Source organism: Onychomys torridus, chromosome 19 (genome assembly GCF_903995425.1).
Source record: "Onychomys torridus chromosome 19, mOncTor1.1, whole genome shotgun sequence".
Taxonomy (NCBI): domain Eukaryota; kingdom Metazoa; phylum Chordata; class Mammalia; order Rodentia; family Cricetidae; genus Onychomys; species Onychomys torridus.
This window is the reverse complement of record NC_050461.1, coordinates 33,665,124-33,688,483: the sequence shown is the minus strand read 5'-3', so window position 1 is coordinate 33,688,483 and position 23,360 is coordinate 33,665,124. Positions and strand designations below refer to the sequence as shown.

General features: G+C 37.2%; 1 protein-coding gene across 4 annotated transcripts in view; it reads left to right on the top strand.

Annotated features, from left to right (window-relative positions):
• Positions 1 to 23,360, top strand: part of Ahi1 (Abelson helper integration site 1) — a 117,272-nt gene that overhangs the window by 19,824 nt on the left and 74,088 nt on the right. For 3 of the 4 annotated variants that reach the window (XM_036168903.1, XM_036168902.1, XM_036168900.1), the window contains exons 10-15: positions 504 to 733; positions 2,002 to 2,108; positions 4,838 to 4,956; positions 5,438 to 5,568; positions 7,114 to 7,254; positions 16,058 to 16,257. In XM_036168903.1, the coding sequence (XP_036024796.1) occupies positions 504 to 733; positions 2,002 to 2,108; positions 4,838 to 4,956; positions 5,438 to 5,568; positions 7,114 to 7,254; positions 16,058 to 16,257 (928 nt within the window). The remainder of the gene's footprint in view (positions 1 to 503; positions 734 to 2,001; positions 2,109 to 4,837; positions 4,957 to 5,437; positions 5,569 to 7,113; positions 7,255 to 16,057; positions 16,258 to 23,360) is intronic. The other variant, XM_036168901.1, reaches the window with a different exon arrangement.

Sequence of the window (23,360 nt, the reverse complement as noted above, 5' to 3'; positions counted from 1 at the left end):
TCTGTGTAGCTTTGCACCTTTCCTGGAACTCACTTTGTAGCCCAGGCTGGCCTCGAACTCACAGAGATCCGCCTGCCTCTGCCTCCCGAGTGCTGGGATTAAAGGCTTGCGCCACCACCGCCCGGCTGCAACCAGTACTCTTAATCTCTGAGCTATCTCTTCAGTCCTCTTCCCTACTTAATAATGCATATTGTGTTAAACAATGTTTTACCAGCTATTAAGTGTATATTTATACAATGTCAGACTAGTTCTAAAAGTAGATTATGTCCTAGTGCAAATAAGTTTTTAATTTTCTAATATAGGTTATAGTTATAGATAAAATATGGCTCTGTAAAAGAAGTGAGATATCCAATTATCATATTTCTGTTATAAATATTGATTTACACTAGTTTACCATTGTTTGGCATTTGCTTACCTAAGTTTCATTGGCTGTATCCTTCCAAAGACAGTTAAAGGAAGTTTTGAGTTTGGTAAACGGTCTGTTGCTGTCCATCTTTCTCCAGGGTTTGGAAGAATGAAATAAACAGTACAAGTACTTTCCGCGTTTTACCTCATCCTTCTTTCGTCTACACGGCCAAGTTCCATCCAGCTACACGAGAGCTGGTGGCCACAGGATGCTACGATTCTATGATAAGGATCTGGAAAATTGATATGAGAGAAGATGCTCCCGTATTAGTCCGCCAGCTTGATGTTCACAAGAGTTTTGTCAACTCTGTCTGTTTTGATGATGAAGGTTTGTCACAGAATGTGCTCTAAGTCACTGACAATTACTTGAAGAGATTATTTTCTCTCACTAGTAATTGATGCTTGAGAGAGACTTGTGTTAACATTTGTATTTGCAGTTAAGTTTAGTCTTAAGTAACAGGATAGGCATTGAAGGTATTCTGTTTATAACTTTAAACTTACTAAGTTCCTAATATTTATATTCAGTTATCTTTTTTTCTAAAAACCTTTCATGTACCACATTTTGTAAATGTGTTTATTTGTGTTGGTGATTATTATTTTTAGTAATTGCCTTTTAGAACCTTTTAAGTTATGTGGTACAAAATAAAAGAGGTAGGAGAAACCCCAAGAGAGTGTTAGAAATACACATGCTAAATGTATCAACAGGATTAATTAAACATGTAAAGAATTGAACTTTCAAATAATTGAAGGTTCTCAGCATTTGAATAATATAAATGACATTTTAAAAGTACAACATATAGATTTTTATTGAATTTATTAGAAAGAATAAAGAAATCCATCATCTCTTCAGTTGTCATTTTTATATTATTTCAGAGATTATAGTTATCTAAAACAATATTCAGAGAAAAATAATAATACTGCAATATATTCAGCTCAGCTTTAGAGATTCTAATAAATTAAGGACAATTTTTATTTTTGCTTACATTCTAATACATAGCAGTATTAACCATTTCAAGCAATTTTTAAAGTATTAAATTCACAGTGCTAAACAGCCGTATTTGATAGCAATGACAGTAATGCATTCCTGCATGACCATGATGTTGAACCTGTTTTCTGAGTCCCACTAATTCTTAAGGACTGATGTTAACATTTGTTTTTATGATTTTATTAATTCTCTGATCACTTTAAATTTAATGGTCACTAGGATTATGTTAATGGTGCATATTAGAACAGGTATTTTTTTAGGAATATAAAAGATTACATAGGCTAATAATGATAAATATGAATACACATTGGGCAATTCAAATAATTTAGAATAAGAGTACATGAGTGCTATACATGTAGATTACATTGCTTGTTTCTTTTTGTATTTAGATTCAGATAAATGACAAAACTATCAAAATGCTTTTTAAAAGTGAAGAATTTTCTTTAGATAATTGAGATTATAGTGCATTTTACTTTTTAACTTTTAAACTGAAAAGCCTTTTATTGGCAATTCAGTGCTTTGACTATTGGTCTGGGGTATGGCTTCCCCAACTTCGTACCGTTTTCTAACTTCTGCAATATTCTTAAGTGAGTAATTGGTTGTTGTTACAGGTCACCACATGTATTCAGGAGACTGCATCGGGGTGATTGTTGTTTGGGACACTTATGTGAAAGTGAACGATTTGCAACACTCAGTGCGCCACTGGACAATCAATAAGGTACTGAACCACATTTCATACCTAGAGATTTCATGAAGGAAATTGAGGCGAATCAGCCATGTATTGACCTAAATGGTAGTAACAGTATTTAAACACCTTAAAACAGGTGTCTTAAACCCAGACAGCTCTTTTCCTTGAAAATCCACACATTGGCATTACTTGAAACAGTCGGAACTTAAAAGGTAGGAAATGAGCCGCCATGTCCTTTCGGTAGTGCGCATGGCTCCCTGGACATTGTCTTTATCCTCAGCTGTGCTCTGTCAGCTGTATGGGGAGTGCTGAGGTACACTCACTCGTCTGCCCCTAAAGATGAAGTGGCCGTGAGCAGACTCTTCGCTAGCCTCACATAGACTCCAAACCAAGGGCGTTTTGGTTTGACCATGGTACCAAAAAGCTTGGAGGAAGGAAATCACTAGATGGCTCCAATCTGCCCCTGGTTTCTCAGATTCGTACCCGACACTGGTCCACATTGGTTTGGATTTTGCCCTTTTGCGTCTCTTCTGGTTGCTCAGCTCCCCTTCAGCTTCTCCATCTTGTGTTTGTTATAGTTTACTCACTAAATTTCCCATCTGTGATGTCGGTTCTTGGCTCTTTCTGTAACATTAAGAAACGTTGATAGACGTTAGAGTTAGCAGCAGCAGTTCACCCACTCATCTTGGGGCAGCTGGGGTGTGCCCGTCTGCCACTGCTGGAGTCAGCCCCTCGGAAAGCCTCAAGGTGAAAAATCCAAAGCTCCAGTGAGAAGAAGGCTGATTCAGAAGTCTGCCCCGGTTAAGGGACTTTCCTTAAGCTCTTAGGCCTTTAACCAAGGTTATCTGGGGAGTCAGCTCTGCTCAGCCTGCTACCAGCACTGCTGACACCTAAGTTATTTTGCATCTGCAGCTTTTTTTTCTTCCTGTGGCAATACCAAGAAAGATCTTTGGTAATCACTTTTTAAATTTTTGTTCTGCACATTGAAGGTTGTAGTACGGTTATGAGAGTGCACATAGTTAGTAAAATTGTTACTATAGTGAATCAAATCAACATAACCATCATGTCCCGCTGCCCTTTCGCTTGTTTTGTGACAAGAGAAGCTAAAATCTGTGCGTTTTGCATGCTTCAGTACAGTATCATTGCAGGCAGACTTTGTAGTGCATACTAAATAACCAGAGTTGTCCACCGTCCAGTGTGTCCTCACCTAAAGTTTCCTGCTTCTCCATAACGCAGCTCCTTATGTATTTGACTTTTTTTACATTCCTCATATGATTGAGACTGCAGTATTTGTAATACTTTTCACATGGTGTCTGACTTATCATGTCATCCAGGCTCATCCTTGTTGTGGCAAATGAAAATTTTTTTGTTCTGTGAGGATGAATAATACTGGAGAGGAGAGAAAATAGATGGGGGATGGATGGGTGGATGGATGGATGGATGGATGCATGGATGGATGCATGGATGGATGGATGGATGGATGCATGGATGGATGGATGGATGGATGCATGGATGGATGGATTTCCTTAATGCTAATGTATTTTCAGCCACTTTTGTGTCCTTTGTGGAGCTATGTCTATTTAATTTTGTTGCCCATTTTTCATCCAAGTTACTAATTTTCCTGGTACTGAGTTTATGTGTTAAAATATTAATATCTTCCCAGGTAGATGATTTACAAATTATTTTCCAAGTGTGTATGCTGCAGTCCATTGTGCTGTTGCTTATTCTGCAGTACACCTGCCTTTTGGTTTCATGGAGTCTCATTTACTATGGATCAGGAGAAGATCCATAGTACCTTGACTCCGTGTGGGACTTTTTGTGGCCTATGTTTTGTATTGATCTCCCCCCCCCCCCCCCCCCCACACACACACATATGGCCAAGGCCTATGCCCAGAAGCTTTCCTCTCTGTTGCTAACAGCTTTATAGTTTCTGGTCTTCCCTATTCATATTTTATTCACTGTACGTTGATTTTATTGTGTGTAAGGGTAGTTCTTACATAAGGCTCAGGCAGATTGGTTCTTCAGTTTGGGTATCCCACATGACATTGTGAGTCGGGTATCTTTACTAGCTGCTGCAAGCAACTGAAGGAAGGGAGGAAAGAAGATGGTGGAGTCGAAGCCTTCACGAAAATGATTACAATCTAAGTCATACGATGCAAACATTATGCTTGCGGCACACCTTCTTAAGGCAAGTGGGAGTTGATGAGCAAAGAGTCTGAACCTAACACAAACTTCCAAGTCAGTTTTGAAGTTATAAAATAGTGACATGTTTCTTACATGACATGAACAGGAAAGACAACATGAGAAGATGTATGTGAAGTACTTTTGTTAGGACTGACTATTTTTTGAGAAAGTGGACAATATGGAAAACGTGTAATTAAATGTGGCACTATATAATACAAATAATACAATTTGTCATTTTTATTTTTAAATCTAAATTGAAGTTGCTAAAAATCCTTGTTGCTAATAACTTTAAAATATTCAGTGTAGTAGAAGTGAATTTTGGTTCATTTTTTATTTTATTTTGTTTTGTTGAGAAATGCTTTTACATTGTAGCCCACGGCTACCTGTTGTAGGTCTCTAACTCATGGCGGCCCTCCTGCTTCAGTCTCCCAAGTGCTGGTATTAAATGGATAAGGTACTTTTATCAGCTGGAAATGACATTTTAAAATTAATTCTGTCCTTCATAAACAGACACTTGAGTAGCAATAGTTTGACCTTTTCTTTCTTTTTCTTTCTTCTTTTTGGCACCATTTTAGGAAATTAAGGAAACTGAATTTAGGGGAGTTCCAATAAGTCATTTGGAGGTTCATCCCAATGGAAAACGTCTGTTAATCCACACCAAAGACAGTACACTGAGGATCATGGATCTGCGGATGTAAGTGTTTTAGTAGTAACAGGAGAAGGACTTCATTTGGTTCCTTTATGGAAAGAAACCATGTTCATGGAGGGGGAACCAAGAACTACACTCAATGTTCTCCAACAATAGACCAGGCCTTAACATATAGTTAGGCGATGAGTCCAGTGAAATAATAACGCAGTCTATGTTATCTGATACACTGAGCACTAGAACAGTGTCAACTCTTGCTCTAACTGAAAAAGTCTAGATAGCATTTATTATATTTATTTCTCATTATTATTAGAATTCAGCAGAGGAAAAAATAAATGTGTCACACAAATTAGAAAGGAACATGAAAATAGCTTTTGTTGATTGAGTCTTTGTCACAGAATGCCTACCATATCATAACCTCTCAAGTTAGTTACTAATGCAAATTTAATATTCACAAAGACCATTTCTCTCTCACTAGTCTTTTATTGGTTGAGATAGGTTATATTTGCACTTCTTTGCTTGTTTATAGACTAGCAGCCAGGAAATTTGTCGGTGCCGCAAATTATCGGGAGAAGATCCATAGTACCTTGACTCCGTGCGGGACTTTTCTCTTTTCTGGGAGTGAGGACGGAATAGTGTATGTTTGGAACCCAGAGACAGGTAAGTATTTATTGATCTTAAAAAATCTTTTAGGGAATGGGGATAGAAAGTCTAAAGTCTGTGAAAACTATGGTTTTGGGTATTTTCAAGGAAACTCTGACTGCGTGTTTTGAATCTGACCTGGGTGTTTTAAAATCGGGTAGCATGTTCGTTTTCTCATCACTGTAACAAACCCCTGACAAGAAGTAGTGGAAGGATGGGGTGTGTTTTCAGCTCCCAGTTCCGGGGTAGGAGTGTCAGGGCAAGGCAAACACAATGGCGGGGCTGCTGCTGACATTGGCACGTTGGAAGCAGGGTTGGGGCTGAGGAAATAGTTCAGTAAAGAAAATAAGTGTTTACCATGGAAGTGTGGGCATGTGAGTTTGAATCCCCAGGAACCATGTAAACCCAGAAGCAGTGACTCCTACCTGTATTCTGGCATTCCTGTGCCAAAATGGGAGACAGAGTCCTAGCCTCTGAAGAGGCAAGCAAAAGACCCTCTCTCAGATAAGGTATAAGGTGGGCACAGAGAGAGAGAGAGAGAGAGAGAGAGAGAGAGAGAGAGAGAGAGAGAGAGAGAGAGAGAGAGAGAAGCTGACTAGGGAACAGGAAATAGGGCTACTAGAGAACTCCAAGACCCACCCTCAGTGACCTCCTCCTCCCACTCCATGAAGGCTCCACATCCTAAAGGTTTCAGAACCTGCAGAAACAGTACCAGCAGGGGGCAAGTAGTCAAGTAGTCAAACCCATGAGCCCACTGGGGACATTCATATCTGACCACAACAGATAGCTTTTGGTTAAAGTCAGCAGTGTTCTGAATATTATATTTGTTCATGATTGCTTTAATATCATTGTCAATTTAAAATTTCACATTATAAATTGAGATTTATTCTTTCTGTACCTATAAGATAGTGAAGATGCTTGAAAAGTATTTTGTGAACACTGTACAAAACTCTGTAAGTTGAATTGTAACTAGGTAGATACATGGTTAAACATTGATGATTTAGTTTGTTTAGTAACAACACCATTTCTGTGAACATTTCTGGTGCCTTTTGACTCTGGCTGGTTTTCTAGGTCTCAATAACTTCTGTCTGTGGCATCTTCTAGCTCCAACTATAAGGTCTTTTAAGCAGTTAGCACCTCAGCTTCTAGGAGAAAAAGTAAAACAGAAAAATTGAGCCGCTGCCAGTTCTGCGCTGACTAGGGAATTGATTCAATTAGAGGTTTGTAACCCTCCCCAGTTTGGTCAAATTCTGTCACTAACACTTTTCACACTTTTCTCGGGTCTCGGTCATACATACCTGTTTCCATCACAACACTTCCTGTGTGTTTTGTTCCCCAAAACATTGAAGAGGGTCAGTTACAACACAGAAAGAAGCCCATAAAATACAAAATAGAAATAATTGTTCGTCACAGTGGTTCTCAAACACCTAGGAGTATTTGAGGTGTTCATGTAAATAATGTGAGCCTCATGCTATAAGTATTTTCAGGTAAGGTGCGGAATGATCTCGGAATGATCGAGAAGTGTGTGACGTAGTACAAGCTGTTGCATTTCTTTTTCATTAGGAGAACAAGTAGCCATGTATTCAGACCTGCCCTTCAAGTCAACTATCCGAGACATAGCCTTCCATCCATTTGAAAATATGGTTGCATTTTGTGCTTTTGGGCAGAGTGAACCAGTTCTCCTTTATGTTTATGACTTCCATGGTAAGTCCACTGCTTAATGCAAATGAAGAGTAATGTTTATATTTACAATGGACCACAGATCTTGAGCACTATAAGATTTACTAATAATTCTTGAAAATTAGCGTAGTCTTTGAATATACTATATAAAAGAGCCAAAGAGGTGACATAGGTTATTGTAAGGATTATTTGGATTTATGTGGTTTTTTAAATATTTATTTTCTATTCTGAAATTAGGATTTTGCTTTTCTAATTTTGCAACATCCCTCAAAGATATTTTATAACTTTTATATATTAATTATAAAAATGAAGTTTTTATTATTCTCTTTGCTTAAATTTGACTGTGATATAACATCATTCAGTATTTTGATAAGCTAGAGTTATATATATATATATATATATATATATAATAGTTTTATATATATATTCAAGTATAAAATTGTATTGTGATATTAATGTAAAACTATAAACATACTTTAATAAAAATATCAAAAGATAACTTTCTTAATAAATGTTGAATTATCTAATGCTGTGATACATGTGATTAGACAGTTGAGCTGTTATAAACCTGAAGGTTTTGTTCATGGTGCAGATTATATTATACATTTCCCAATAAATTATCTTAAAAATGAATACAGAAAATGAAGGTTTATCTTAATGATCCTTATAGAGAAGTAATGATTCTTCAATTCATACTCAAATTTATGAACTGCTGTAGCTAGAGATAGAATTATCAGGCAATGAATACCATTTATGTTTCCTAGCAACTGTTAGCAAAACTGCTGCTGCCCTATTACAAAGAAGGGCAAAGGAGTTTCTCAGGTCACCCAGTGTCCAAAGCTGATGCCTCATTCTAGCAAGTATCCCCAAACAGTTATTTTACCCCATTCTAGTTCTCCCATAGATAAAAAGAATTACACCTAATTCCTGTATAATTGGAACCACTGTCCAGGAGAGGAGAGCACAGTTATTGCCTCAGACTCTTAGGAGATTTCACAACCATCCTCATTCAGTTTATAATTTGTTTTTTAGACTTTTGAAATTTTCACTGCAAAGATTAGTTAAGTTCCGCTGTTTTTGTCTTCAAGTAGCTTCCCTCTCTTCACTGGTAGGAGGTTCCTTGGCTCAGAAAGAAGGAGGTGCCTAGCTGGACAGTGACATGGATCTCAGGTTCCTCCTCTGCTTACTTCAGTGACCTTACCTGCAACCTCCTGCCTTTCTGACCCTCCACTCTCTCATCTCTGGAAGGTATCTAGGAACAGCGCCCGCCCTACCAGAGGAGCTCTAAGGACACTAGGAGACAGTGGCTGGAAAGGTGCCCTGGAAGATGACAGGCACTTTAGTAGAAGAAGCCAAAACGAATATTTGTGTTTGTGCTCATTACCGGTAGCTAAGCGACTTCACAGGAGCTTATGCTTTAGCATGCCAGTAAACATCTCTTCATGGAATGGAATTGGAAAAGAGAGTCTTCCTCCCTTTACTCAGTTAGTCAGCTTTTCTAACCTGCGTGCCAAGCCAGGCCAGCTGTACTATAGCGGGACATACAGCAGGTTAAAAGCATGTAATGTCTACATTGTCTTAGAGTGCAGGAGGAAGGGTTGGAAAGGTGAGCATCTCAGAAATGATGATATCTGAATAACAGCACATGAAATTATTTATTTTATTGCAACATAGTTAAAACAGTTTTTGATACAGTACACCTTTACAAAAAAAAAAAAAATTAAGATCAAAATGTTTCAACACATTTTCCAAACTCTTTGTTGCCTATTTTTAAAAAGGGGAAGCTGAAGATCTAGAAGTTAAATAACCCCAAGCCATCTAAGACTTGGCACTGTTCTTTTGAATGGTATAGATGCAAAAGAAATGAGAGTTACTTCAGTCTCTGAAGTGTTTTACTTAGTGAATACAGGCTGCAATCAGTAGTTCAGATAATCTACATTTTTCATTAAAATTTTTAATGTTTAATTAACCTATTACAGTTCCGCCCTGCTGTACTTTATTTTTCAACACAGATATTTTGCTCAAACATCTATTTTCTGAGAATAAAGTTCACCTGTGGTTTTACTGAGTTCTAATGACATGAAGTTCAAACGAAACAGAACAGCTAAGTTACTTTAAAATAGCTTCTGAAATTTTCAAGGAAAAAGAAGCAAGTTCATTTTTTTTTTTTGTAAGTTAAATAAGTTACAAATGAGACCACAGCAGTAGCTAAATGTATCACCATCTTTCAGTTCTAGCAGGATCTGTGAAGTGCCAGCAAGCGTCTTTCCCTCTTCATTATAGGCTCAGCTTGTGGTCTTTTGAGTCTTTCATTCTACTGACTTTTTGGCTTTTTTGGGGGGTAAGAAATATGATTTTTACTTTCAGAAGGCAGTCTTATTTGCCTGTTGTTGAAAGGGTTAATCATCTAGTAATACAAAGTTTAGTCACAGAGTACCACAAGTAATGTACATTGAGGATTCCCATAACAAAGTGCTGGGCAGAGAAACGGTTTCTGCTGAATTAACTTTATGAAGCCAGACTTTAGCAATAAATGTTTTGTTATTAAACAGTGTTTGTCTACTATGTCTCTAGGATGTTGCTATACATTTAAGAATAATTATAGCACCTACATAGCACCATGTTTTAAACACTTGGTGTGTGTATTTAAAATTTCCACTAGGTTTTATGACATAAATATTGTTGTTTTCACATTTTTACAGGGTATTGGAGTTGGATCAATGTAGACTGGTCTTGAAATCTATACTCTTATTTGTCCACTAAATTTATTTATAAGCAAATGACCTCATGTGTTAGCTTTTGAATAATAAAACATTTCTATATCATATCAGTTTCTCTATGGAACATGTAGTTTCTATGGTACCTCATAGGTAGCAAAAATGTAGACTTGTTCATTTGTGTATTACCAGTACCTAGCCTGGATACTGACATATACTAACTGTTTATGTAGTTTTGCAAGTAGGGTCAAGTCTCTGACAAGCTCTTAATATTGCTAGCCCCAGGTAATAAGCCTGAGTTCTCAGTAGGTGGCAGTATCTCCTCTGAAGGACTATTAATCCTGTCTTTCTGTGGCAATAGGGACCTTTTGAAACTCCTATGGTGTGCCAAGCTGCAGGGATGAACAGTAAAACCAGGCATCAGACTCAGATTTTCTTGCTCACTGCTAACCCTTCATTCTTTTTTCATAGTTGATTCACATACTGGAAAAACTTCAGTCAAACTAAAAGGCCATTTCTAAAATGGATAGGATTCATGTTCATTAGTGATCTACATTGTCACGGTGGTAGCATTTTTTGTCACGCTGTGGAAGGCTCTGCCGTAGTTCAGGATATACACATTTACATTCATAAAATTTTGTTATAGTTGAGCATTAGCACACACCTGAAATTCCAGTACTTGGCAGATAGAGACAGGAGAGTTATGACTTCTAGTTTATCCTCAGGTACATAGAGCATTCAAGACTAGCTTATGCTAGAAGAGACCCCCATCTCTCAAGTTGATAATTGCCTATAGTGTTTATACAGTACTGTGTTTAACATAGTTCCTATGCAACACATGTTTGCATTGAGAATTAAATTTTTTAACTTTTTTTTTTATTAAGAACATGTTTTCATTCTTTTTACACACCAATCAAAGATCCTCCTCTTCCCTCCTCCCCCCCCCTAGCCTTCCCCCAACCCCCCCCCCCAAAAAAAAGAAGGCACGGCCTCCCATGGGGAGGCACATCCAGTAGAGGCAAGTCCAAGCCCTTCCCCCTGCCTCAAGGCTGTTCCATCATAGGTAGTGGGCTCCACAAAGCCCCCTCATGCACCAGGGATGGATTCTAATCCTACCACCAGGGGGCCTCACAAGCAGATCAAGCTACACAACTGTCTGGCCATGCAGAGGGCCTAGTCCAGTCCCATGCAGGCTCCACAGCCATTGATCCAACTTTCATGAGTTCCCTCTAGTTTGGTTTGGTCATCTCTACAGGTTTCCCCATCATGATCCTGATGCACTTGCTCATAGAATCCCTCTTTGGGAGATATCATGGGGATGGAGAGAAACCTGTTGCTAGGGAAGTTGCCAGGCATCTCTAAAGATGAACCCAGCTTGGACTATTAGAAATAGTAGAGAGGGTGCCTGAACTGAACTGGCTTTCCCCAGTGATCAGATCAGTGAATATCCTAACTGTCATCACAGAGATTTTCTCCAATGACTAATGGAGGCAGATGCAGAGATCCACAGCCAGGCAGAGCTCCAGGAGTCAAGTAGGAGAGAGAGAAGAGAATTAAAATTCTTACATAATAAAATTATTTCTTAAATTTTATAAAATATGGAAAGGCATCATTAGTAAATTTGATATCATGTACTTTCTTATGGAATACTTCCAAAATCCTTGAAAGAGATTGTCACCGTTTTGCAGATAATAAAACTCAGGTACCAGAAGAATGAAGTCAATTTCCTAAGGTCACATAGGTCTTGGTAAATCTACCATTTGGTTCTAGGCTGTCTGTTCAATGTCTTCACATTAAGATAATATCTAGGTGATAGGAATTTAATATCCACAGCTTATGTGTCACTTAATGTTTTTAATGTATGATTTAAAATCAGGCTCAGATATTATAATTCTCATGTTTTCATGAAATTTTACCATAACAGATTGTACTGATTTTAGGATGGGATTTTAAATATGGATTTTTAGTCTAGGCCTACTGAAGCTGCTTTATTGTATTCTGAAGTATTTATTATTTCTCACATAATAGATTCTTGGCTTTTAAAGCCAATAATATCCAGTGACTAAGGAAATACAAATAGTTTTATCAACATGATGGCCTTAAGTGTAAACAAGAACTATGAATTCTTCCTCTGGGCCTTTTTTATGCTTAAATGGGTGCTTTATAAACCACACCAAAAGGAATGCTGTGACCCAAAACTGACAGAGAATGCTAGTTATTAGCTGGCTCTTCTCTTCAGTTTATATAGAAGAGGTTGTATGTGGATATCAAAATCTGTATTTTTTACAGGTGCTATATCTCATAGATGATTTTTTACTTTAAAAAGCCCAACGTTTTATGCTCATCAAATGTATATTATTCTAGAACCTGGGGTGGCCCCTCATGCCTTTAATCCCAGCACTCAAGAGGCAGAGGTGGGCAAATTTATGTGAGTTTGAGGCCGACCTGGTCTACAATCCAAGTTCCAGAACAGCCAAGGCTACTATAGAGAAACCCTTTTTCAAACACACACACACACACACACACACACACACACACACACACACACACACACTTTTAAAACTATTTTGTATTATTTTTGTGGTGATAACTTTATTTTTGCACTTGATTTCAGTGGTGATACTCCATTTTATATCTCTCACACACACACCAACACACATATATCAATAATTTATTTAAATAATTTTATGCAGTAACTGTGGTATATGTTTAAGTGCATACCTATCTTATCCATTTTGTTCTTTAGGAAAAATTGTCTTGAAATACATTAGTCAGTTAGACAGGAAAAAAGACATCGTATTTTTATTTGCATTTTTACTACCATTTTCTTCTTTGTTAGCTGTTGGCTACACAGTTCTTGTTTTCTAATCCTCCATAGTTCTTTGTTTTCCTCTCAGATAATTCATTTAAAATGGGTTTTTGTGGGTCCTGTCTGCATATCAAGAGCAGTGAACCACTTTCATTATTGTTTTGTCTTTGGCTTTGTGTGTGTATACAGCTTTATTGGGATCATTTACATACAGTAAAATGTCTGCATTTTAAATATATGCTTTGATAATTTATGTTCTTCCAAGATCACCTCCTCCAATCAAAACAGTGAGCAGACCTGTCACCCTTCAGTTGCACTGTACCCCTTTTTAATTGCTCCCTCCGCTTTTCAGAGTGAAAGCACTCTAGTTTCCATGTTCCAGAATTGTTTATAATAAGAGATACTGTATAGACCATGAATTCTTTTATGTCTGGATGATGTTTTCATTCCTAATTACTTTGGAGTTCTTTTGTGTTTCAGCTTTTATCAATAGTTCGTTCTTTTCACTGCCTGCCATTGCTCCATTCTAGAGGTTTACCACGGTTTGTGCATCTGTTGTCTGTTGATGCACATCTAGCTTATGTCCAGTTTTTAGCCCTTACACGTAAAGCTGCTGCATTTTCTTGTACAAGTTTATATTTGGGAAAGTGCTTTCACTTCCCTTATGTAAATTCATAAAAATGAAAGGGCAGGATCATATTGCAGATGGATTTTCTTAAGCCAAATTAATTGTGCATGCTAGTATACACCAGTAATCTTACTACTCAGGAAAAAGGAGGCAGGAAGATAGTGAGTTTGAAGCCAGCCTTCACTCTAAGGAGACTGTCTCACAGAAAACAAAAATCGCATTTCTGGGAGCTGGAAAAATGGCTCAATGGTTAAGAGCACTGGCTGTTTTTCCAGAGGTCCTGGGTTCATTTCTCAGCAACCCCATGGTGGCTCACAACCATCGATATATGCAGACAGAACACTATACATAATAAATAAATAAATCTTTTTTTTTTTCCAAATGCATTTCCCCTTGAAGTATTCCAGCTTCTTAGATCCTTTCCAGATCTGACATGGCAGGTCATTGTCTTGTCATTTTAGTGATTCCCTCAGACAGGCTTGCTGCTTTTCCCTGGTTCTGGTTCGCTTATCCCTGCCGACAGGTGATGCTAAGTGCTTTCTCAGGTGCCTGGCTACCATCTTTGGACCTTCTTCAGGATCTGTTTACATTGGTGACCATGTTTTGTTTTGTTTAAGTTGGCTTCTCTTTCCTTTTTTTTTTTTTTCAGTTTTGATTTGAGAGTTCTACTTGCAAATGCTTTCGGGCCTGTGATTTACAGATGCTCCTCCCAGGATTTGCCCTGTCTTTTAATTACTTTAGCACCTTGAAGAACGGAAGTTTGAAATTTTGAAATACAGATTATCAGTTTGTTCTCTCATGGATTTTAATTTTGGAAAAGTTTTCTTCCTCGAAACTCTCAGAATTGTTGTCCTGTGTTTTCTAGAACTTTTGTAACTTTATGTTTTATATTCGCATCTGTGCTTCATTTTTATTTTCATACATGGTAGGAGGTCTGGATCAAAGTTCATCTTTTTCCTCCTATGAATATCCAACTGTCCCAGCACATTTGATGACAAGTTTGTCCTTCACAGGTACCTTTACTCCTTGTCTATAAATGTGCTGGGTTCTCCGTTCTGTTGATCTGTTTACCATTACACAAACAGCTAATTCTGTTTAGCCATCCAGTAAGTTTGGTATATTCTTTTCATGTTCTGCAGCCTAAGGAAGTGAGGTCCCAGTTCTAGTGGCTTATGAGGGTTTTTGTTTGTTTGTTTGTTTTTTTGGGGTTTTTTTTTTGGTTTTTTTTTTTTGCTTGTTTGTCTGTTTTTATTTCATTCAGATATTTTACAGAGATCTAAACCTAGGATTAAGGAATAAATGTCTTCTTAATATTTTGTTCCCTAGGTGCCTCAGTTTTCTCTCCTGTCTTATATTACATAGAAAAATATTTCTTGGAAAGAAATCTGTTCCTTTTTTTCCTCTTACGTGTTTTCTTCATTATTTGGTGAATTCAACCAAGAAAGTCAATCTGGTTCCTTTTATTCCATTTTTATTCAGAAAGATAAAAACTCATTGCCTGTCATTTGCTTTTTTAATTTCTCTCATTGTAGAGATTTATTTGTCTTAAGATTTAAATGTTCATGAAACAAAGTGGATCGTATTTTTCCATAAGAATATTGGGATTTAGCTCAGTGGTAGAGCGCTTGCCTAGCAAGTGAAAGGCCCTGGGTTTGATCCTCAGCTCCAAAAAAAAAAAAAGAAAAGAAAGGAAGAATATTGGTAATTCTTGGCCCTTTCTGACTCACAGAATCCTAGTGGATAATCTATGGAATATAATAATACACTCTCCTTCCTTCCATGTCATTTTTAGGAAGCCTTGCACTTCAATATTGTATAATTAAGGAAATAGATTTTACATGATAACTTCATGTATTTTTTCCCTTGGGTTAATTTTTTTTCAAATTCATTTATCCAGTCAAGTGAGAGAGTGTATTTGAGTGCATCTTATGAACCATAAAGTATGGTGGCAATGCTGGTCTCATCACTGGCTACCATAGTTTACAGCTATTCTCAAAAAACATCCTCCTCTGTGTCTGTCTAGGAATTTGAATCCAAAACAAAAATGTTAAGAAATAAAACCAACTATGAAAGTACTTTTTCATGCAACATCTATGACATGAAAAAAGAAAACATTGTAAATATTTAGTGACAGGAGAATAAGTTTGAGAATTATAATTCTTAGGTATTATAAAACATTTTAAATGGTAATTATGTTATAAAAATTTGAAATCTTTTGTATTTAAATTGAGAAAAATTTAAACTATACTTGCATTGTAATATTTTACATATAATAGACATATGTATAAAATTGGAAGAGATAAAAATATAAAAATGGGTTTAGGTACATGGGTTTGTGAATAATTATTTTTATCATTTTGCATCATTAGGCATTTGAAATATGTAAGTATGTATGTAAGTGTGTATTGGGCTCCCATCTCAATTTGCATTGCCTTCAAAGCTCAATTAAGAAACTGTTTGACATGAAATTGTGAAATTACAAATTTTCCTTGATTTCATATTGTCTGTAATTTTTTATCTTGCCAGTCATGTTACCTTCTTGTTACCTAGCAATTAAAATATACCGTTCCGTTTCTGACCGTTTGTTAAATGTTACCATTTCATGACTTAAGTATTTGATTGTCTTTTTGCTGTGAGTATTTGAACTAATTTTAGGTTCTTTTTTCTTTTCAGTAGCCCAGCAAGAGGCTGAAATGTTCAAACGCTATAATGGAACACCCCCATTACCTGGTATACATCAAAGTCAGGATGCCTTATGCACCTGTCCTAAACTGCCTCCTCAAGGCTCCTTTCAGATTGATGAATTTGTCAACACTGAAAATAACTCATCAAGGAAGATTCAGCTTGTGAAGCAGAGGCTCGAGACTGTCACAGTACGTTTATTGATTTGTATGTTTGTTTGTTTGTTTATGGTAGTTGGAAATTTAAAACCATTTCTGTTGCCATGCCAACAAAGATTAATGTAAGGAGGGTAGTTAATTTCTTAAAACATGGTTTTCTTTTTCTTATGTAGTTCTTTCCAAGTACGAGTTCTGAAGTCGTTATTTACAGCATACAAATTAAATTTTGGTCAACTCATCATGCTATCGGGATTTGACATTTATTTAAAGACCAGCTCAAGATGTAATAAGGAAGGGTTCTGAACCAAATAATCAGACCTAGCATGTGTCACACGCATACAACGTAATTACAAGGAAAGGAAGAGAAACCAGTGTGTTAGCACTTCATGCTAGGATCATTGAGGGTAGGCCATTAGGTTTAGACATTCATCCTATGAATTCTCACTGCCAAAACTTCTAGAGAAATGGTTCCGGGTTGAGGATTTAGCTCAGTGGTAGAGTGCCCACCTAGCAAGCGCAAGGCCCTGAGTTCAATCCTCAGCTTAAAAAAAAAAAAAAAAAAAAAAAGAGAGAGAGAGAAATGCTTCCAAACCTTACTAATGCTGCGACCCTTTAATACAGTTCATTTTGTGGTGACCCCCAACCATAAAATTATTTTTATTGCTATTTCATAACTGTAATTTTGCTACTGTTATGAAATGTAATGTAAATATTTTTGGAGAAAGTGGTTTGTTGAGGGGGTCACGACTCACATATTGAGAACTACTATGAAACTACTTCATAAAGAACAGGTAACATTTAAACAAGGTATTTCTGTCCACGCATTCAAAGCCTTGAAAAATCTCTCTGACAACTGAGGTCTGAGTGTTTCTTGAGCATCAGTGTCCATCAGAGACATCTAGCAGGCTAGGTGAGCTCTAATTGCCAGGCTGTGGTCCTGCAGGTTTTGATTTAATGTGTGTGCCTTAGTCTATGAGTTTTTCGTTTCTGGCAAGTTTCCAGGTGCTGGTCAGAGCACTCTCTGTTGAGAACAGCTAGTCTGGTTCAGGCCCTAGCACATAAGAACATCATGCACCCACATTTTGTTCCCTCATCTACACTGTAATCTCCTTCAAGGCAGTTCTGACTGATTTTAGCATATTTATGTCCTGGGTCTGCTTGGCTAATTTTCACTATTCAATATAGGTGGGTGATCTAGGGAAAAATTTGGATTCCTATAGATTCCCCTCTATAGAGAATCTGTTTAACATTTTGTTTCTGTCAGTTCTTTCCTGCCCTCATTTTTAGGAGATAAATCAATACCCTTAATTATCTTTCCTATTTTCCCACTTTGACATTTTCCCCTAACCCTTTACCTTCCTGTTCTCTGGTGGGTACTGCACTGCTGCCACCATGGACTGACAATGTGCTGCTAAGGGCTTTGCCTATGACAGTACCCTGTCTCCTACACTTGTGTGCTGCCGCCTTTGGAGGAAGTAATGGCCAAGTGTAGCTTGCGGTATTAGAAAAAATAAAACAGTTACCTCAGTAACTATTGATTACCTACTACGTTTAAGGTAGTCCCCAGAAGACAAACGGTAAACCGTGACCTCAGCTTGTATCAAATCTTCTAGACAGTGACGTAAGTACATGCACACACACACACACACACACACACACACACACACTCATGAATTGTATGTCAGTCAGTCTTAAGAATACACTTCTAAAGTGCTCACATTGACTCTTTTAGTGTGGCAGATGTGTAACATTGGCACTACAGTGGTTGGTATCCTTGTTTTAAAAACAAAGCAACTATCAGCTTTTGTTTTTAAAAGACAGGTTTTATAGATCTCTATTTATTTTAAAAGAATTTCTACATAAAAAGCTATAACAACTAATTTGTGTGTGTGTGATGAGTGAGGTTCTACTTGTGCTAAATGATGCAATATAATTTTGCATCAACTATTGTAATGACCAGGAAGTCTTTAAAGATAGAAGCAGAAGAAAGTACTGCCCAAACTTATAGACTTTAATGGAAAAAGAATAGCCAACAACGTTAAGTATGTCAGGATAAATTGCCCTTACAGTCAATAAAAACTAGACAGAGGGATACCAGATTACACTTGAGCTTAGTTGAGCTACATAATGTTGATTTATTAGAAATAAGTTTGGGTCATGACTGAAAAAATACAACCCATTCTTGGTACTGGAAGTTTTATTTGGAAGGTTATGATGTCTGTTGGTGTGTTGTATCGTTCCACACATTTTACGGTAACCTCATCTAAACTCAGTTGATATATATTTATATATTTTAGGAAGTTTCTATAGTAGGATTCCATGTGGCTGTTTTAAAGGCCTTAGTGCTAGTTATCCACCCCTCCCCATTGCCCCCTTGTCCTCCCATTTCCCACCCCACTTAACCCCCCTTTTCTGATATGCACGTTACCCCACTATAATGCTGTTATTTCCCCTTCCTTGAAAGATCCCTTTCTTCCCCAGTCCATTGCTAGCTCCCTAACCTCTATTGGTATTCTAAGTAAAACTCATCTATGGAGCTACATAAAACCTACCAGGCAGACTGAAGTCACAATGTAAACTGGATTGACATTCATGGAGAAATAATAATCTCATTTAAAACAAGAGTGCCATGAAATGGATGCTGCTGGGACTTTCAGGACTGAGGAGATGACTCAGTGGATAAAATATTTGCTTTGCTGTTATAAGGACCTAAGTTCAGTTCCTCAACACCCACATTTAAGCTGGCATGGGGTATGTGTCTGTAATCCTGGCACAGACTAGGTGGAGACCACGGAATCCATAGATTTCAACGAAGACCCTGTCTCAAAGAATAAGGTGGAGAGCATAGAGGCAGAAATCTGACATTGACCTCTGATCTTCAAATGTACACACAGAGTTGTACACATCTGCCTACAGATGTACATATTCGCCACACACACACACACACACACACACACACACACACACACGATTGTGCGCATTAACAAGAAAAGGGCAACATAGGCAAAACATTAGAAACAATAATTTAGATGTGTTTTATTAAATAGAATAAATCAGAATTTTAACTAACGAAGTCAAAAGGTGGTCTGAGAATTTCATTTAAAAAGATACCCTGGATAAGATAAAAATAAAGAAATTTCAAAGGCATATTTTAAAAATCTCTGCATTGCAAATGGTGAACGGAAAAGTTGATACTTAAAATACCCAATTAATAAGATAAGATGGTGAACTAATTTCAGCAGCATGCTTAAGAATACATGTGAAAAGTGGTAAATAGCTCTCAGCCCAAGGGCTTAGGCAATGGTACAGGTTCTTTCAAGCACATTAAGTAAGCCCAGTTTTCCTCTCTAGAAATGAGCATTCTCTTACTTCTCACCTTAACTGAATTTTTAAGATTCAATAGCATCCTAATTGTAAATCTTTCTCAGTTGGCTGAGACATAGTATGATAATGACAGTTGCTGCTGTTGATAAGAACAGAGGTGTGCGGATGAAATTATTGAGTATGTCATTGGTTAGTCATTTTAAGAGACCAAACCGTGTAGATGTAAATGGTAGCTACCTGCCAAGAAGTGTTTCAGCTACTCTCAGACTTCTCCAGATGAGCCAGCTGGAAGAACAGACGGTACTAAGACAGCTCTTGTCCTTCCAGATATTTAATTACATCATAAAGCTGAAATAATATAAATACTGTGATGCAAATTCATAAACCTAGATACCTCAGAAGGGAAAAATAACTATGATGTTAAGAAATGTAAGTGTAAGTTAGCTGAAAAACCTACATGTTAGGTCACACATGCAAATAAAACTTTACTGACCAAGAAGTGAATTTAACAGTTACTAACTAGGGAGATGGGCATAAAGTTCAGTGACAGAGCACTTGCTTACTATGCCCAGAGCCCAGGATTCAGTATGCATCAACTCACCACACACACACCCCAAGCCTGGGAATATGTGCTGGCAAATTGCTCTTATGCAAATGAGATGAGAGATTTGCTGGTCTTAAAATTAGTAATTCTTCCCCAGATATAAATACATTTTAGAGTTCTGTTAATAAATATAAATGTATATGTGTGTGTATATATAACATGATACATATATATGTATACATACATACATACATACATACATGTGGGAAAATGTTAAGATGAATTCAAGAAAGTCTCATTAGCTTGTAAAATAACACACACACACACACACACACACACACACACACACACACTTATCATTAAAGGAAATAGTAAAGCCTCAGAGAAATGGATAAAAGAAATAAGCTTGTTTCTTCCAAGTGGAAATCAATATTCCATAACCATATTTTGAGGTTTCTGTCTTACCCCTAAGTGCCAAAGAAACCAGGTGTCACCAGGAAACACAGTGAAAACGAGGAGGCTTTGTTCACGTGATTGCTGTTAGTGTAGGTCCCCAGGCTCACTTTTTCAAAAGGAAGTGTTAGGATGGATCATCTCTGACATTGGTCCTTTAGATTGTGTCAGCCTGGTGCTCCTTGAGGACCAGCTCTGCAGCCTTGCTCATTGGCTGTTGTTCAGGTTAGCACTGAGCCTGGCTCTTAATACATATTCTCCCCTCACCTCCCTTGGTGCCCACCTGGACCACTGTTACACCAAACCTGTCAGCAATGACACTGCCGGCCTTAGCCTTGCCTGCGCGTCTCCCTTCCCTTTCTCCTTCTTTCGAAGGTGTACCAAGTGCAAGGCACACTCTTCACTGCCTTTAGATTCAGTTGGAACATAGAGGAGAGGGTGATTTTTCTGTTTGTTTGTTTTTATGTTACTCAGTTAAAATTAAGAACATACAACTTTAAGTTATCTGTTTCAGTGTTTTGCTTCTTACGTATTTTAGTGTTTTTAATATAGCCAATCAAATGTGCTCCACATATTAAAAAGAATTGTAATAGATATGTTACATTTTTAAATTTAGAAAAAAAAAATGCATCTCCAGTAGAAAAAAATTGAAAAAGGAGCCCTTGTCTCGTAGCATGTGTGACTAGGTTTTTGTTGGCACAGGAACCACTAAGCCCTAGACACAGTGACAGACCCCTCACTCAGTCTGAACACTGACCTCCTGAAGTACCTAGCTCTTGTGGCATGCTTTCTGATACCATTTTATGTCTTCAGATAATGGAAAAGAAAATTAAATAAACATAAAAGACAAATAACATCCAAAAAGTATTTTTAAGAAATTAAATCCAAGACAGGAGAAATAATTTTATGAAAGAAAATGTCTGTGTTCTTAATTGTTCAGCCTTGAGCACACAGTTGCCTTTTAAATTAGAGAATGTGAATGCCTTGGGTTGATATAAAAGCTGCCTTTGGAAATAAATCTTTGTCCAGTGTCTGTGGCTAAAAAACAACAAAACAAATTATTTTTCCTGCCTAGAGAGATTTTACTAAACTTTTGTTTTTATGTTATGTATGATTCATTTTCTCTCAGTCTGTACATAAAGTAATATGTATACGAATGAAGTAAGATGCATTTTTACCCTACAGTAACTTCATTCTTTTTGTGTTTTACAAGCATTTAGGTTGGTAGGATTTCCTTCCTCTTGTCCCGATGTCTTTTCTCGTGTTTCTTGTAATTATATATTAGTAGATTCCAAATACCATTTTCATTATAGATTCTTCTAGTTATAGAAGATCAGTAACTCAACATAGCCTTTTGTTACTAAACTAGGAATGTTTTCTAATAGAACTCGGGTTCAAGGTATTCTTTGTATATGTATAAATTACATACTAAATTTGTCTCAGCAGGCATTGACCAGGTGTTGATCATTAGGAAAGGACATAGAAGGGGATAGTAATCTCATCCTTAGAGCACTGGCATGAGTCATCATAGAAGTCATTTGTTTCTTAGTTTTCAGACCTGACAGCTGCTCCCACAGTAAAACCTAAAAGGCGTTCTCCAGCCCAGATGAGGCCTCTCAGGGATACACTCATTATGAATGTTCAGATTCAGAGATTTGCCTTCGTGCCTACATCCACAGTTGCTCAGAACCTTGGGTACCTGTTAGGATTAACCCATCCAACAAGTAGTTGATCTGTAGACCTGAATCCATGAGAAAACATCTTCAGATGACAGGCAGACCTCTCTCTAGCTGCTGGACCACTCAAGACTGCTCCAGTTTTCACATTAATCTAAGCCCAGCTCTGTGGTCACAGGGATGCTTGCCAAGTAGAACCACAGAAGTAAGAAGTGAATGACTTTAAAATGATTTATTTCCATTTTGGAAATAGTTAAATTTTTTCTATTGCATAAGCAATTCATTCTACAGGCTTAATGATAAGTAATACATTTCATTGTTAGCAATTCTTGTTATAATGTATTTCTGGTACTTTTCTAAGTACTTTGCATGCTTTGTTATAGTTAATCTTCCAACACTTCAGGATACTTGAGGGTGTTAGTACCCTCCCTTTCCAGGAGGGACTTGAAGCCTTGAGAGCAATGGAATTCCGCAGACTAAGGAGTGGCCTGAGGTCAGGCCAGGAAGCTGGGCCCCCAGTTCTCCTTGTAGACACAGACTTACATATCCTTTAAACGCAGGGTCTGAAAGGAAAACCCAGGGCTCTTCTTTACCTTTGCTTCTTTGTCCATTTGTTTGTTCTAGACTTGAGCTTGATTGTTGGTGTTTTGTTTGTTTGTTTGCTTTTTGTTTTTGTTTTACTACACTGGGCTGATGATAAGTGCTGATTAATTCTAATTGGAGTTGAATATTTTTGTTGTCTCTGTAGTAGCAAATTTTCTACTTATCCATTATTCATTTATTTTTTTCTCAAAACTGATAATTATGGTCTTATCCCATGAATTATAAGCAGTCCCTTTTCTGCTTTTTAAAATTACTTGTCATAAATTCTTTACCATCTTTAGTATTTATGAGATTTTTATCAGATTAAAATTGCTAACTTGAAAATTATAGGCTTTGATTTCACTCATAGTGATAATTATATACTTCAGCTAATTCAGAGTTTGTCTTTTTGGTCTATTTCTGTGGTAGGATAGAATTTTGATACTTATGTCAGGCCTATTAAGGAGACAGATCTTTCCTGAGACAACCAAAACTGGGCCCTCAGAAGTTTTGGTCAGTGCCTTTGGCATTGGCAAGCTGGTCTTGCTCTAAAATGT